Source organism: Diabrotica virgifera, chromosome 9, assembly GCF_917563875.1.
Source record: "Diabrotica virgifera virgifera chromosome 9, PGI_DIABVI_V3a".
NCBI lineage: Eukaryota > Metazoa > Arthropoda > Insecta > Coleoptera > Chrysomelidae > Diabrotica > Diabrotica virgifera.
The window spans coordinates 196,595,195-196,613,668 of NC_065451.1; the positions used below are offsets into that span (position 1 = coordinate 196,595,195).

Below are 18,474 nucleotides of genomic sequence, written 5' to 3' on the forward strand. Positions count from 1 at the left end.
AAAAATAAAAAACGTGGGATCAGAAGTACTACCAAATATAAAGGGATTCGAAATAGAAAGAGTTTTAAAAGAACTAAAAAATAATAAAGCTCCAGGATACGACGGTATAATTGCCGAGCTCTTGAAAACAAGCAAAACAGTAACAATCCCTATACTTACAGAGCTATTTAATAAATGTCTCCATGAGCCTTGAAGGGCCCGTAGTCATACAACTCCAAAGAAAAAAAAATGTCTCCATAACAGCAAGATCCCTAAAGACTGGAACGAAAATCTAGTAATACTTTTACCGTTCTTTTACACAAAAAAGGGGACAAATGTGACCTACAGAATTATAGACCTACATCGTTGCTCAGTCAAGTATACAAACTATTTATGAGAATTATTAACAACCGGTTGAGCTACAAAATGGACAGTTACCAACCAGTGGAACAGGCTGGCTTCCGCAAAGGATATAGTACATCTGATGACAATGAGAACATTGATACAGAAGGCAAATGAATACCAACTACCCGTATTTCTTGCCTTCGTAGACTATGAAAAGGCGTTTGATAGTATCGAGATGTGCGCCATAGAACAAGCTATTAATAATTGTAGAATAGATTCGAGATATAGACAGCTATAGTCCGTCCGCTATAACTTTTCCCATGCGGTACGATTCATTTTCAATCAAATTAAGTCAAAACAGAAAGTGAAACGTACGCCGATGTGTGTAGTATATAGTGTACAGTATAGAACATGTATATACACATCGACGTTCGTTTCAATTTATATTTTGACTTAATTTGATTGAAAATGAATCGTACCGCATGGGAAAAGTTATAGCGGACGGACTATAATACGTAATATATATGAAAATGCAACGTTGATAGTACAACTAGACCAAAATACAAATCCCATCCCCATTAAGAGAGGCGTGAGACAAGGGGACGTAATATCGCCAAAGCTTTTCAACCTAGTCCTAGAAGACGTCTTCAAAACGACAAATTGGTCAACCTATGGCATTAACGTTAATGGCAAGAAGCTAAACCACCTCAGATTTGCTGACGACATTGTGATTATATCGAGCTCATTCGAGAAACTGCAAATTATGATGAAGGAACTCGCAGGCAGCTCCCAATACGTCGGCCTGAAAATCAACATGAGAAAAACAAAAATAATGACAAACACAGATGACCCCAGACGTATAACTAAATGGAAGTGAGATAGAAAAAGTCCAGGAATATATCTAACTAGCCTAAATCCTGAAACTTGACAAAGAGAACCAAAGTGCAGAAATTACTAGGAGAGCAAGACTAGCGTGGGCAGGATTTGGAAAACTTAGTTGGATACTTAAGAACCGAAAAATACCCCAATACTTGAGGAGCAAACTGTTCAACCAGTGCAACCTTCATATCATGACATATGGCTGTCAAACCTGGACCCTAACCAAGGCAAATATGAATAAACTAGCCACAACAGACAGAGCAATGGAAAGAGCAATGTTAGGTATACGACTGTCAGATGAAAAGAGGAACTACTGGGTAAGGTCAAAAGCAAAAGTCGAGGATATAACAACAAAAGTTGCCAAACTTAAATGGAGCTTCGCAGGCCACACTGCTAGACAAAAAGATCAACGTTGGAATGCAACAGTACAACATTGGAGATCTTACCAAAGTAAACGACCGAGACGAAGACCACAGATGAGGTGGGTTGATGATATTAAACGAGTAGCCGGAACATTGGAAATATGTTGCTCAGGATAGAGACTGATGGAAGGAGTTGGGAGAGGCCTATGTCCAAACGTGGACGATAGAAGGCTAAGAAGAAGAAGAATAAGAAGAAGAAGCTTTGTCCCATAGGGTATTACCATCGATTTTTCTAAGGCTTCATCCCTGCTGTTGCTATCATTCTTTTGATTCCATTCCCGATATTTTTATTTCTCCATATTGTTTCATTCAGACATCCTTAGGCTTTGTTTGCTATATTCACTTCTGCTTGTTATAACCATGCATTTTGTCTTTTTTCGGGAAATTATCATGGTTAAATTTTTAGTGGTAATGTTGAATTGGTGCAACATACGTTCTTATTTTGAACATAAGTTCTTTTTCTCTAATTTGGTACTCTTTTTTCAGTCTTACTTTTTTGATTATTTCATCCATGATCAGCTTGAACAATAGAGGGCTCAGGAAGTACCCTGTCTTTTTTCATTGTCAGCTTCAATTGGGTCAGTTAGTTCTTTAATTCTGTTGCTTATATTATATTATTCTGGTAGACATTTTAGATTGTTTTGATTATTCCTAAAGGTGTTTCTCTTGCATACAACAAGTGAATAACGTTTCAAATCTAGTGGTTTGAAATTCTAAAAAATAATTCTTATTAGAGTCCGGTCCTGAACATGGTAACACAAACTGTGTTTACATTTCAGTCCCGAAAAATTATCTTTTCCATAGTAATTTATATCCAAATAAACTTGAAAATAAGCAAAAAGTAATAGTATATAGTGCAGTTACCTTATGGAATAAAACAGTGAGTTAATATTATTTTATTTATTGAAAACATTACAAAGCATACCGTTTGTAAGGTTAAGTGACTGCCGAAAGGCCCGTTATTAGAACCAGTTTTGGCAGTTATGACTGACAATCAACAACCTCAAAACAAAACAACATATTCCGCTGTGCTTAACAATACTTCAATTCAACAATTTTATTTAATCAATCAATTTTATTTAATGTGCTGCCTGATACTAAAGTAGAAGAGTACTTAATAGCACTTGGCAAAGTTGTTCATCCACGGAATATTGTATTTTCATCAAGACTATCAAATAACAAAATCAAAGCCATCAAATTAAATAAAAAAAAAATAACAGAATATGTATTTGTCTCTCCAGCGAATCCTTGGTGGAAAAATTTATGTCCGGTCCAGCAGAAATAACAATTAAAGGCGAGAATCTAAAAGCACGAAAATTAATAACTCCGAACGAAAGACTGTTACTATCGGGTGTTTGCCCTTCTATTCCACATATTCTAATAGAGAATGAGTTAACCAAATTAGGTCTTAAGTTAATGTCACCTTTAACCTTCCTTGGAATCGGCAGTCAACTTTCAGAATTTCAACACGTCCTCAGTTTTAGAAGACAAACTTATATTCAACCACTTGTAGATGTAGACCTTCCTTCCTCTTTCTTAATTACATATGAACAAACTTCGTATCGCATATTTTTAAGTTTAGATAAACCTTCGTGTTTTATCTGTAAGAAAACAGATCACATTGTATATAGCAAATTGTCCAAATCATAATCAACAAAATGATTCATCTCATATCGAACACCAACCACAACAACCAATACAACAACAACCGCAAGAATCCCCCCAGTCTAATCCATCACCCTTAGAAGTGGAACCAGATCATCCAGTCAATAATTCTAGTACCGAACCTTCACTTAACCAACAAACAGATACTAATTTAATACCTCCCGTATGATTTATACTAATTGTATATCTAAGGATCAGTAAACGACCAATAAGAGAACAATTTCGGAAATTAATACTACTCCATCTCCCACTGAAGAATTAAATAAAGAATTTAAAATACCAACACAAACCAAAAAGAAACACAAAAATCAAACTGAAGCTACCACATCAATTCAAGAAATGATGATGCCAACAAAAACAATATTTCACGATATGTCAAATAATTTTAACTTAACATATGAACAAACTGTTGACTTTTTTGAAAATTGTACTAACTCGACTGATCCCTTGAGTTTACTACAAACATACACAACGTGTATAGGCAACTTTACTAGCATGATAACAACAATTAAGCCATTTCTTATAGAAAAAAGCATGAAAACCAAATGCACTAAATCATTAAACAAAATCAACAAAATGCTAGACGATGCCGATAATCAAGAAAGTGATGGTACAACAAATTCAACTCAAGAAATAAACTAAAATCTTCGATCCAATTCTTCAATGGAATGTTAACGGTTTCTAACTCCCTTTAGGAAGATATCTCTCTCTCCTTAATATTTAATTCCCAAAAATTTTTGATAAGACAACCACAGTTACTTCTCCCTGGACCTTTCGTCCTACAATAAGTGATCTAACTCTTTCTAAATACAATAATCTTAATACCACCCATGCAACAATTATTTAATCGTTTTTCAACATACTTGCTTCTTTCCCAGATCATTGTCATATTTATACAGATTCATCCAAACCTATTGATGGTGTGGGATCAGCAGTTATAGATTCGAACACTATATTACAATTTAAATTATCTTCCACTTGCAGTATTTACTCTGGAGAACTATATTCAATTATGTAAGCCCTCATTCATATTCGTACCTAAAAATTTCCCAAATCTGCCATAATTACCGATTCTCTCAGGGCATTACATACGATAGAACAGTTATATCCAAGTATTCCTGTAGGCATTAATAAAAGAACAATTACATTTCCTAAAGAACACGAGGCAGCAAATAGGCTTTACATGGGTTCCATCACACATTGGACTTCAAGGAAACGAAAAAGCAGTCTTTCATATCAGAGAAGCAATACACAGTGCATTTTCAGTGTTAGTGAACTTAGTGTCTGTTTCCGACTATAAATCGTTCAAAAGAAAAGTGATAAACAAATAGGAAAACTCTCAATACCTAACAGTATAAAAGCAGTCTTAAGACCACACTGTAAGCTTACAAATTATTTGAAAAACATTAATGATTTAAACAAACTGTAACCATTGTTAACATTTTGTAGATACCATTTCTAATTTGTAAATTATGATATTGTTACGTAACTGTGAACATAATATATGTAATAATCAAAAATACTATGTATTAGGTTTAGGTAACCATGTATTAATTGCAGTACAGCTAATAACCCAAAGTGGTTGATGCTGTTCAATAAAAATAAAAAAAATTCTTATTAGTTCTTTTTATATAACTCATGACTATAATTACGGTTTTAAATATAAATTAATTTTTGAAAAAGCAATTTTCATTTATTGTTTTAGTACCTAAGTAGGTAATATTTACAATACTTCGCCGTTTCAAATATACATAATAATATTCTACTCGAACATTTAATATTGAAACGCCACTGTACCTAAAGGGATTTTGATTCTTCTACATAACGATTTTTCATTACCAATAATTTTAACTATTACCATAAACCAAATGCGCACCAACTAAATTCAATAAATTTTTATTGCAAGTTTGCTTCTGGTTTTTATTAGACTAAAAGTAGTTACATAAAACTTTGAATTCACCAATTTGGAACTTTTCACCAGACCTGGGTTATGATCTATTTACTGTGAAAACAATATAGCTCAAGAAACGTTTGGGTTTAATTTATGATATTTTGATAGACAGTAGCAACGATTTTAAACGAAAACTTTGAGGATTTTGTATGCACTAACTTTTGCAGAAGTTTAACTCACATATCTACGATATTTAGAACGTTTCTCATTGCATAATACATTGTAAATTAGAGATTTTTACATGTTCTAGTTTTGAGTATTATTATTGAGAAAGTATTAGTTTTATATCGACTATTTCACTAGACTGTTTTTAACTGATAAAACGGCATAGCAACGCTTCGTTTCCTACTGACAAAATCATGACAGATAATAAATAAAGATAAATAAATAAATAAAGAAATAAAGATTATATTTCGTTGATATGGTGCATTCATTGTCTCGTGAAATAGTCTTGTCGAATATCATTCGAGAGAAAATTATTTGCGGCAAAATTTTCTCGTGGTTTTATTCATGGCCCAAGAGCTGTGAGACATTTTTGAGTAGGTATTTTAGGCAACGTGAAAATTTTACAGGTGACTCTTCCACGATAGCCTAATACAAAAATGCCGGTCTGGCTGGAGGGTAGCGGTTATTTTCCCCAAAAATCCCCCCAAAGTTAAAAAAAGCGTACAAATTGTTATTACAAAAAAATATCATTGACGTGACTTTAGGTAAATTTAAATATTCAAATATAAAGGAAATAAACAGGCCAGGCGATTTGAGGGCGATTTTAACTCTGCAAGATACTTGCATGGGCGCCCCAGGATTATTTTCAAGGGGCGCATCTGAGCTTTCTGAGCTGAGATTTCATCTGAATCTGTACATACTGTTAACGAGTATAAAATATACAACTATACATGCATAGCTATGTACATTCCTTCCCGACAGGGAGGTGCAATTGTTATTTTGACAGGGTATTTTTTAATATTAAAAATAAATATTCTAAAAAAGACAGGATTTTTTGGTGAAATCTTACAACTGCCAGCTGATCAAACAAATTACACGTGCATGTAAATGAAAAGAATTATAGGTATTGTCGAAGCGAAGATCGGTGGAATATGCGCATTTTATCAATGAAATTCGATATTTCTAAGATATTCCAGAAGCCGCTATAGATAAAATGTTTTAACGACCTATTAATCATTCATAATTACTCAACGGATATTAGTACAGTTAAAATAATTAAGACGGTAACCGGACAACATTGATTTAATGAGTAAAATTTAGTTTTTTTTTATTTTAATGACAAAAAAAGCAAGCCCATTAGCAGAACCCAATTAAAAATTATTTTGCACATCATATTTGAAACATTATTTGGTTGAAAAATCTCATTTTTGTTGGCAAAAAAAATATATTAATTTGTTTGGACTAAATTAACGTTGTGCTTATCTTAAAAAGGATATGTTAGTATCAACATTCGCACAGTGTTGCCAAACTGAATTTTGTTATTTTGGGTGTAAATTTTTTCCACGGATCTCCGAGGGTACAATAAGCAGCAGTATGAGAAAGAGCGTATACCGATAGCTGTTTGCGTTCTCTGTTGTAGCTGAACGGAGTCCGTTCGCTCGAGAAAAATAACGTGATCTGGCGATTCCCATGTTGTTGGGCCGCGAAAGGTTAGAGTCATTATTATATATTATAGTGTTTTAAATAACTTTTTATTAATTTTGCAAATATAATAGAAAAAGATAAATTTATTATTATAAATATAGTTAGGTACAAGTAGAAAAGTATAAAACTATAAACTAAATTAATTCTGTGTCTAAATCTTGTATTTCTTCTTCAAACTCCTCATCTGAGCTTAAATATTCATTATCTTCTTCTTCTTCAGACTCCTCTCGAGACCCAGATTCCTCTTCTACATGTAAATAGTTGTAATATGTATTTAGAATTAATTAAAAATTAATTAGTGATTAATTAATTGAGTTGCTACGTATTCTCTCTCCTTTTATATGGAGTCGAAGCGTGGACAATCACCGGCGCATCTGAAAAAATCTTGCCATTGTTGAGATGTGGTGTTATCGAGTAATGTAAAAAATATCATGGATATACTCAGCTCGTGATATACTGAGTTTATTTTTTTTTTATATTTAGATCACACTCCACTAATTTAAATTTTTCAACTAGGATAGACATCGTATTCCCTGTTCTCTTTTTTCTTGCACTTTTCCTTATATAACCAATCACATCACGTTTTTTATTTCTCAGTATATGACCAAAGTAGCTCATTTTTCTTTCCTTCATAGTGTAGTTCTTTTGCCTTTTTCATCTTTCCTAATGTTTCCGTGTTTGTTACGTTTTGTGTCCATTATATTTTTTACATTATTCGATAACACCACACCTCAACAATGGCAAGATTTTTTCAGATGCGCCCGTGATTGTCCAGGCTTCGACTCCGTATAAAAGGACAGAGTATACGTATTAACTCAATTAATTAATCATTAATTAATTTTTAATTAATTCTAAATACATCTTACAACTATTTACACATCGTGTAGAATAGGAATCTGGGTCTCGATGGGAGTCCGACGAAGAAGAAGAGAATGAATTTTTAAGCTCAGATGAGGAGTTTAAAGAAGAAATACCATATTCGGACACAGAATTAATTTAGTTTATAGTTTTATTAGTTTTATACTTTTCTACCTGTACTTATATTTATAATAATAAATTTGTCTTTTTCTATTATATGTGCAAAATTAATAAAAAGTTATTTAAAAAACTATAATATATAATAATTACTCTAACCTTTCGAGGCACAACAACATAGGAATCGCCAGGTCACGTTATTTTTCTCGAGCGAACGGACTCGCTCAGCTACAACAGAGAACGCAAACAGCTATCGGTATACGCTCTTTCTCACACTGCTGCTTACCTATAACGCTTTTCATTTACATGCACGTGTAATTTGTTTGATCAGCTGGCAGTTGGAAGATTTCACCAAAAAATCCTGTCTTTTTTAGAATATTTATTTTTAATATTAAAAAATACCCTATCAAAATAACAATTGCACCCCCCTGTCGGGAAGGAATGTACATAGCTATGCATGTATAGTTGTATATTTTATACTCGTTAACAGTAATGTACAGATTCAGATAAAATCTTCTGAAGTTCAGATGCACCCCCTGAAAATAATCCTGTGGCGCCCATGCAAGGATCTTGCAGAGTTAAAATCGCCCTTAAATCGCCTGGCCTGTTAATTTCCTTTATATTTAAATATTTAAATTTACTTAAAGTTACGTCAATGATATTTTTTGTAATAACAATTTGTACCCTTTTTTTAACTTTGGGGGGGGGGGGGGGGATTTTTGGGGAAAATAACCGCTACCCTCCAGCCAGACCGGCATTTTTGTATTCGGCTATCATGGAAGAATCACCTGACAATTTTTCAGGTTGCCTAAAATACCTACTCAAAAATGTCTCACAGCTCTTATACTATCAAGTTCGTTGCCTTTTGGTAATTTTCGCTTATCAAATTTTGACAAAATCACTCGACTGACGTCTCGTGATTTAAGTCAAAATTTAATTCGCGAAAATTGCCAGGCAACAAACTTTTATACCAGTCGAAAATATTGCCGGCAAAATTTTCTCTCTTGTGATATTATATACGAAAAAATCAATGTTTTTATGCTAGTAACTCCAAAAGTTTTCGTTTTATCAAAACAACTTTACTTAACAAAAATGTACCTTTTGAAAAAATAAACAAAAACGTTTTTTTTAATTTTCTTTAACACCAATAGTAATCGAGCTATACTGTATATGTTGGCTCTTTTTCTATTGTAGTTTCAAAGTCAAAAGACGGGAAAACTATGCATTTTTCGAGGACAACTTGTTCAAACTAATTTAAAGTACTTGCAGGCCCCTAATCACCACCCTAATTAAAATTAGTCATTGACCTTATTTGATCTTTTTTATTTATGTATTATTAATAGGTTCTAGAAGTTTGACCGGCTTAGAATGATTAGTTTTTAAAAAAATCGAATTTTTGTAGTTCGGAAAAAATGACCTTTTCTTCAGAATAGCAAGATTAGCATCAGAGATACGAAAAAATGTTTAAATATGAAATTGTAGCTTATTTAATTACCAAGAATCTAGTTTGCAAATATTTTTTCTACGGCAAAAATTGAGTGAGCTATTGACAATTAAAACTCGTAAAAACATGCAAAAACCACCTTTACCAACCCTTTCAAAGTCACCTCTTTTTGCGACTGAGGACTTTAAAAAGATTTAATACTAATTGACTTCTAGATGTTGTAAAAACCTACAAAATTATTTTTTAACGAACTTTCTATGATAAAAAATAAAAAAGTTACGTTTAAAAAACAATAAATTAAAAAAAAAGGAGAAATCCAATTGGAAGCATAATAATGTAAGTTAGCGGTGTTTTTAGTCATTGGCCTTATTCGTTCTTATTTATTTATGTATTATTAATAGATTTCAGAAGTTTGGCTGGCTTAGAATGATTATTTTTTAAAAACAAGTTAGAAGCGAATAACGAATTTTTGTAGTTTGGTAAAAAAGGCCATTTTCTTCAGAGTAGAAAGATTAGTATCAGAGATACGAAAAATGTTTAAATTTAAAATTGTGGGTTATTTAATTCCCAAGAACTTGGTTTGAAAATATTTTTTCTAAGACAAAAATTGAGTGAATCGTAAATGAGTAGTTAAGTATATCGAAAAACATTGATTTTTTCTATACAAAACTAACACTTTCGATAGCGAATAAATCGAAAACTGTTAATTTTACCAAAGAAATGTATAGGGCATTTTTTGCTTAGAATGAACATTTTTATCAACTTTTGCGGTCAAAATATAATAAAAAATGTCCACCCCAAGATGGGGTGGCAACCACCCCCATGGTAAAAGCACCTTTCGGAATCATATAGATTTTGATCCTTGGACTATCCACTACTTATTCTTAAATTTTCAAGCAAATCGATCCATTCTGTAAAAATTGCGAGGTGAAAAGCTTCGGTTACTGACCACAAGAGTACCAATGTTTAGCGTACGATGATGATGTAGTTCTCATTTCAGGAATTAGAAAAAATTGGCAAATATGGCAAAAAGACTGATTCAGGAAAGTCCTAAAATGGGACTGAAAGTTAATATTAATATTTCCAAAAAAGGAATAAACACCAAAACTCATTTAATATAGAGGTAGAGGAGGGATCAGTTGTAGAATTCGATAAGGTGGACGAATATAATGTACTTAGGTACCCTTATTGACCAGACATCAGACATTAAGGTAGTAACTCAAACCAACCTGAGACTGACCCAAGAGAAGCAGACGTGCTGAGACCATCAACAAAATAATTAAGACTAAATATATTGATGTGATCTTGATTATTGATATGAGATAATATTTTTATATGTCATTTAATTTAATCAATGCATTAATAATAATCTAATTAATTTACCAGATCACATATCAATATGTTTTCAATCTCAGGGCTTTTTATAAAATTAATTACTTACATACGTGGCTTCTAAGTATTTCTCAATGGTTCCTAATCGGGATAGGAAAGAAAAGAGTAAAATAATAACACATATGGGTTACAATTGTAATCAAAATATTGTTTATTTTATTTAAATGGCAATCACTGCTTAATATTTGCTATATCTTATTATTCTTAAACATAACATTTACACATGGGAATCTTATTTCCTTTTGGTTTCCAATTGAAAGTTTTTATTAACATTTAACTGTTATGATTCATTAGCAACAATTCTATTTAAGTTTGATGAAGCTTTTCTGATATTCTTGATTGTGTTTCTTCAATTTTAAATGTGGTATTTAATACGAAAAACCCATACATTCATGTCCAAACAAATGAGACTGACCTTTTTCTGGTGAACTGAGAATGTCTTCACACAAGACCCGTTTCCTGCTATCCTTGGCTGCAATCAAAACCTCGTCCTGGCTTCCAGTAATGTTCTCCTCTGAAACTAGCTCGTATAGCTCTCGTTTCCTGCTTCTGTCGTGATGCTGTGTTCTACCTTTTTCGAAACTGCAATCAGCTACCGGGAACTCTTGGCTCAAGGAGGTTCTTTTACTCTCAACCTGGCCTACCTCTCGTTCCACGATAGATACTCCACACTCACGGAACTACACCGGCTTTCTCACTCTCCGTACACTACCGTCTACTACTGGACTTCACTTCTCGACAGCTCAAAACATTCTGCCCTCACTTTGTCATTCATTCCCCTACTTTCTAAATATCCCTTCCAAATTCACAAATCAATCTTCCACCACCAACTCTCATTCGTAATATTCCTCAAAACCAATTTTTAATCTTTCTAAATATGCTTAATGGATTTCAAAAGAAAATATTTAATTCCCATTCTAAAATACTTTCTAACTATTTACAAATTTTAATGACCTATTCTCTCTTTCAAATGAGTCTTATTTAGCATAGGCTAATGATCGAAACCTTCCGCGAAAAACGATAATGAACTATCATCTATTTCACTGAGTTTTATTTAGCATAGGCTAATGATCGACCTTCCGCGAAGAAACGATAATGGTACGCGTCATTCACTTTGTTTATTCTAAGCACATTGTTCCGAGTTTCGTACGCTTATTCTAATCACTTCTTAAAATTACATATAACAATTTGTTGTATACAGGTTGTTTTAAATTTATATGCCCGTGGTTGAGAAAATTGAAAATATTTTATATTTAATTGAATTTTGTTTATAATTATCAAAATTTAATTTTCCTATCAAATAGAAATATAACAATATATATCTCGTAATACAAAAATGATATCCTTAAAATAATAGAAAATGAGTACATATATGTCCTTTAATGAAATTTATCAGTCATGTGACATACCCAATGAATGGTTGACCTCAACATTTATTTGTCTCCAAAAAAAAAAAAGAAAAATGCTAGAGAATGCCCCGACAACCGCACCTAAGCCTGATGTCTCACACACTTAAAATCATCACACATAAGATCATTCATAAACGCATTTACCAAACACTTGATATGGATATTGAAGAAACCCAATTTGGATTCCGTAGAGGCGTAGGTACCCGTGAAGCTCTCTTTACATTCAACGTACTAATCCAAAGATGCTTGGACGTGAACCAGGATATGTACGTCTGTTTCATAGATTACAACAAGCCTTTAGATAAAGTCCGCCACAAACAGGTAATGGACGTCCTCAAAGCAAAACAATTACAATACAATGACCTTCGAATTATAACAAATCTATATTATAAACAGCAAGCACACATACGCATTAACGAACACACATCAGAAGAGTTCGAAATTAAAAGAGGAGTGCGACAAGGGTGTGTATTATCACCACTACTATTCAATGTATACTCTGAAGAAATTATGAAAAGAGCTCTTGAGGGAGAAACAGCAGGAATAAAGGTAAATGGAACGCCAATTAACAACATTAGATATGCGGACGATACTATCATAATAGCAGACAACCTTAAATACCTCCAAAAGCTAATGAATAAGATAGTTGAGTATGGAGAAGAATATGGATTATCAATAAACATCAAGAAAACTAAATTTATGAGGATATCAAAAATCCAAAATAATGATGAAAGCCTGACAATTAACTGCCTTACTAATAAAACACTCGTATTCTAAGGTTATTCCGTATTTATATCTAAAATAGTTATCCTAGGTATAAGGTAGATATAATACGAAAATAATTTGTTACCAATAAACTCGGTATAAGTTAGTTATAAGTATTCCCACTTTATTCCGAAATAATAGTTTGGCAACGGCGCAGTCTTCTACACAATTGCATAAAACAACGATATATTGGGTGAAATATGTCAATTTTGACTTTTATCTACAACTGACAAGCCAAATTCCGTCATTTTTCGTACTTTGTATTTTCTGCTATATTTTAATAAATCGTTGGCTTCAAATAAAAGAGAACGTTGCATTAAATGGGAAGTGAAGAAAAAGTAAACAAATTGATTTATTTTACTTATAAATGCAATGTAAATATGTTAATTTCAGCATATTGTGAAGAATATTGTGAGAGATGTTCTACATATTATAGAAAATAAAGACCTTATTTTTCTTGTATATTGGAGGATAAGCCTCCGCTTGTTTGCAATAAGTGAATCACCTACTATTTTTTCTAAAAACCGTACATCATCTTTAGGAAACCGGAATTTTATTCTGCATTCTTTGAAAAGGAATTTATGCTTTCTTTGAAAGTTTTCCTTTTTCGTGTATTTTACATCATGTTAATTAAATTATCAACCTCCTCATTAGCCGCAATACCTCTTAAACACATTTTTTTATTATATGTCTACTCAAAAGACAAATCAAAAAATAATAAATTTTTGTCTGTGATGACTTTGACATTCATAAAATAGGTTATAGCAGACTTAAACAAGGGTGTGGGTCGGTATAAACTTGGACTAAATTATTATACCAAGTATTAATCTATACCGAAGTTATTCCATGTTTATTGGTAGTGATTTTGCCTATACTTGATTTATTCTTAGTATAACTTTTATACTTGGTTTATTAGTAACAGTGTAAAGGTAAAACTTTAGAACAAGTGGAAAACTACAACTATCTTGGCACAATAATTAGTCACACAAACGATTACTCCAAAGAAATCAAAGTTCGAATAGAGAAAGCAAGAACAAATTTCAATAAAATGAGAAAGGTACTTTGTGCAAGAGAACTGAAATTAGACTTGTGAGTTAGGCTGGCAAGGTGTTATATTTTCTCGACTCTGCTTTACGGGATAGAAGCATGGACACTTAACGCATCGACTACTAAAAGCATTTGAACTGTGGATGTATAGAAGAATCCTGAAGATATCATGGACCGAGCATATAACAAACAACGAAGTCATGAGAAGAGTCAACAAAAGACTGGAAATATTGGAAACCATCAAGACACGAAAGCTGCAGTACCTGAGGCATGTTATGCGTAATGAGAGATACAACATACTTCAGTTGATTATACAGGGGAAAATCCAGGGCAAGAGAAGTGTAGGAAGGAGACGAATTTCGTGGTTGCGTAACTTGAGGGAATGGTACGGATGCACATCAACCGAACTGTTTAGAGCAGCAGCATCTAAGATCAGAATAGCCATGATGATTGCCAACCTCCGTCGCGGAGATGGCACGTGAAGAAGAAGAAAAATACATTTAAAATTCTTTAAGTAAACATGAATATTACAAGTGCCGTAAAAAATAAAACACTAAGTGCAAAATCGCGTGAAATTATACACACAATGTTTTAAAATTTACGTAATACGAAGCAAAATGAAATTTTACTTTGAAACAGGTAACAAATAAAAATCCGGAAAATCTTTGAAACCTGATTGATCTGACAACGTCGCGTAACCAAAGTTTTCGATCGGTCTGACCTTAGCGGTTTCAGATATTTATGTCAACTTGTATATAGATAATTTTTTTTAAGTGATAAGTAAACTTTTATCCTTACCAAGATTCTTGCGCATTCTTCGTGGTCGTAGATAGCTGCAATATGGAGTGCTGATCGACCGTGTTCACCGCCCTGCTTGATTTCAATTCTGTTTTTATGACGGCTCATGACCTCCAAGACCTTAACCTTATTAAGCTCAGTGACCAAGTGAATCGCTGCCTGATTTTTCTCATTTAAAATGTCTGTCTTCACCCCTCTGAAAAAGAAACAATTTTGTAGTATTACATGAATATACATATACTATGCTCTATCTATATGGGATGGAATGATCATAAATGGTGAAATCCTTAATAATATAAATATGCCTATGACAATATCATATTTACTTTAACTCTATAAAGTCTGATAAATATAATGGAACGGATGAACGAAAAGTGTACCATATATGGTATTAAAACGAACTTAAAAAACAAAATTCACGCTTATTACAAAACATCCAATTGGTAACGAGGCACTCCATATTGAACATATCCAGATCAGTCCCGGATTAAGAATCTTGAGGCCCCTAGGCAACCCAAGCTATGAGGCCCCTTAAGGCCTCTGCCTTCTCCCTCCAAAACCACCTTGGTTAACCCCTCCATCTTCATCCTCCATGTGTAGTTTTAAGTTCAATCTCTTCTCTCTGTAATGATTTACTCACAGCGTTGATGTGTTCTAAAATTGTTACCCAAAACTCATTCATTACGGATGTTTTTTTTACTTTTCTTTCAACAAACACTTAGCCTCTTGAACTGTTTCATCCTTTTGATAAGTGTTTTCAGCAAGAGAATCCACAGCAGATTTAAATACGTACCTTTAGACAAAACTCTTGTTGCGTAAGCCCTTGCACTCCATCTAATGCTGCTTGCTCCTTGAATGACTAGATCATGGAGAACGGGATCGCTTTGTGAAATTTCAGTCAAGTATTTGATCATAACTTTCCATAGGTTGGCCGAAAAAAAGTTGTACACGGACTGAACAAACCCAAAATACGATATTTCTCCAATGCAACTTTCAACAACTCTTCAGCAGCTACTCCAAGTATGCCAAGTAAATTAAGCGAGTGTGCGGCAAAAGGAATGTAAATTGCAAGTTGGTTAATCTTAGATAAATAAGCCTGGATACGATTGTATTTTCCTGACTTGTTCGCTGAATGATTATCCCCTCATGTCGTTTACATAAATGCCGCAGTCATTTAAAACGATTAAAACAACAAAATAAAGATTTTCTCCAGTATGGCTACTAATGGGTATGAATGTGAGAAAACCCTCATACACTTTACCATCAGCTGGATTTACATATCTTAATAAATAGTCAACTGGTCAATATGATCCAAAGCTGGTATTGAATCGATACTTATTTCCTTAACATTTGTATTCAAAACGTGTTTTCTCATTACTTCTATTGTTTCTTCCCAGATCTTTAAAGATAAGTAAGAAGGCTTTCCAGTGCCCTTATTGTCATACTTGGCTAGATGAGAGCTTAAAGAAGATCGTACCCTGTAAGCTCTAAAATGCCTAAGTAGTTCCCATTATTTTGTGAACGAAGGATCTCTATATCACTTCTAAACGCTAATCCGAGAGAAGATATAAACATAAATAACCACCGATTATACTACTGTTTTCAGTACTTAAATCCAGTTATCTCATTCTTGATTAAATTAAATCTCTAAAGAGCTTTCAATTCGATCATGAAGGCGCTGCCTGCCGATGAGTGTTTGCCATGTTCGCCAAAAGGAATACATATAAAGCAGTAAGCATTTCCATTTGAAGGAGAGTACGTTAGCCAATCTCTTTTAATTTTTGATACACTGATATATTTTCAAAAAAAAAACATAAATTGTGTGAAAAATCTTGTAATGCCTTCAAAATTTCTTTTTGATGCTGAAAAACTTCCATCTAGATTTTTACATTCTGAAGAACCTTTCCCAATCAAAAATTTCCAGATTTCTTCAGTTATGGGTTATGGTATTCCAGAATCCTGTGTTGTTTCCTGTATGGTATTACAGAATCCTGTGTTGAGTCCAATTTACCTTTAACTTCAATTTCTAATTTAGTTTCGGTTTCTGGTTCTTTTCTTGAACTGGAATATAACTGTCATTGTATGTTTTTTTATCTTCTTCAGTTACGGTTATTTCTATTTCATCACGTGTATTTTCATTGGTTGCAGTTTCACTAGCTGTTGATTACCGTGTGAAACCGAGTTAATGGTATTACGCGATATTTAAAATTTTCAACATATTATATGATTTATAGTTTGTATTTAATTCTAATTATTATTTTTTCGGTTTGGCCAATACGAGGCCCCCTTCGGGGCCGAGGCCCCTAGGCAACTGCCTACTTTGCCTAATGGTTAATCCGGCACTGATCCAGATAGAAAGGGTAGAGAAATATAAATATCGATGAACATTGGTTAGTTAAAACGCAGAACAAACACAAGAGATTAATGCCCGGTTGCACCAACATATCTTAAGCTTAAGTCGAGAATATCATAAGAATTATTATAATATAGTTATAATATATTACAATAAGAATACCATAATATAATAATACATACAGTGAGCACGTAAAGGTTGGAATAAATTCATTTTCTCGAGAATGAACAATTTTGGAAAAAAATCCCGAAACAGATCATTTTTTATTTTAAAATTACGACTTTTTGGCATACATATCATACTTGTGACGTCATCCATCTGGGCGTGATGACGTCATCGAAGATTTTTTTAAATGGGAATAGGGATCGTGTGATAGCTCATTTGAAAGGTAATTTAATTCTCTATTCAGTAATATAAACATTTACATAATTATTTATACAGGGTGTCCAAGAAAACATTTTTTTAATTTAATTTATTGACATAAAAAGAAGAATGCATGTAATTTATTTAATCCAAAATACATTTTACTGCTCTCAGAAAACAGAAAAAAATGTTTATTTGAAAAATATTCAATGCTTTTCGCTTAAACTAAATGTTCAAACTGTCCAGAGGAAGGTGGGTGGCGGCTTTGATATTGAATTTAAGCAAAAAACAATATTTATTTGTCAAATAAACATTATTTCCTGTTTTCTGATAGCAGTAAAATGTATTGTGAGTTAAATAAATTACACACATTCTTCTTTTTGTCAATAAATTTAATTAAAAAAATTTTTTTTTGACACTCTGTATAAATAAATATGTTAATGTTTATATTACTGAATAGAGAATTAAATTACCTTTCCAATGAGCTATCACACGACCCTTATTCTCATTTAAAAATTTTTAAGATGACGTCATCATGCCCAGATGGGTGACGTCACTAGTATGATACATATGCCAAAAAGTCGCAATTTAAAAATAAAAATTGACCTGTTTTTGGATTTTTTTCCAAAATCGTTTATTCTCGAGAAAATGAATTTATTCCAACCTTTACGTGCTCACTGTATAATTGATAATAAGGTAAGAATCTAAAATTCTGGTGCAACGTAAGTGATACTCAAGGAGGCCCTATTTATAAGTAGAACTTAGCTAATCTGGCACTTAAGATCTGTTGGTGCAACCAGGCATTAAAGCCGTATAGAAATAGCACGGGCAAAATTTATGAAAATGAAACATCTATGCTATAATTCCTCAAATAAGAAGAGTGATATCATCGTTTAATGGCGGAATCACCTCAAATTTAAATGTACAGAGCGGCCCACGAAAACTACCTTCTTAATTTGCGTTTTCTCATAAGAAATCACGGAATGTATAATTACTACATTTATTTGTGCTTCTCTATAGCAGAATTGGTCTGCTAT

At 32.9% G+C, this 18,474-nt stretch overlaps 1 protein-coding gene across 4 annotated transcripts in view; it reads right to left on the reverse strand.

Annotated features, from left to right (window-relative positions):
• LOC126891999 (transient receptor potential cation channel subfamily A member 1) overlaps positions 1-18,474 on the reverse strand; it is a 313,637-nt gene that overhangs the window by 81,082 nt on the left and 214,081 nt on the right. For all 4 annotated transcript variants that reach the window (XM_050661383.1, XM_050661382.1, XM_050661384.1 and 1 more), the window contains one exon: positions 14,722-14,917. In XM_050661383.1, the coding sequence (XP_050517340.1) occupies positions 14,722-14,917 (196 nt within the window). The remainder of the gene's footprint in view (positions 1-14,721; positions 14,918-18,474) is intronic.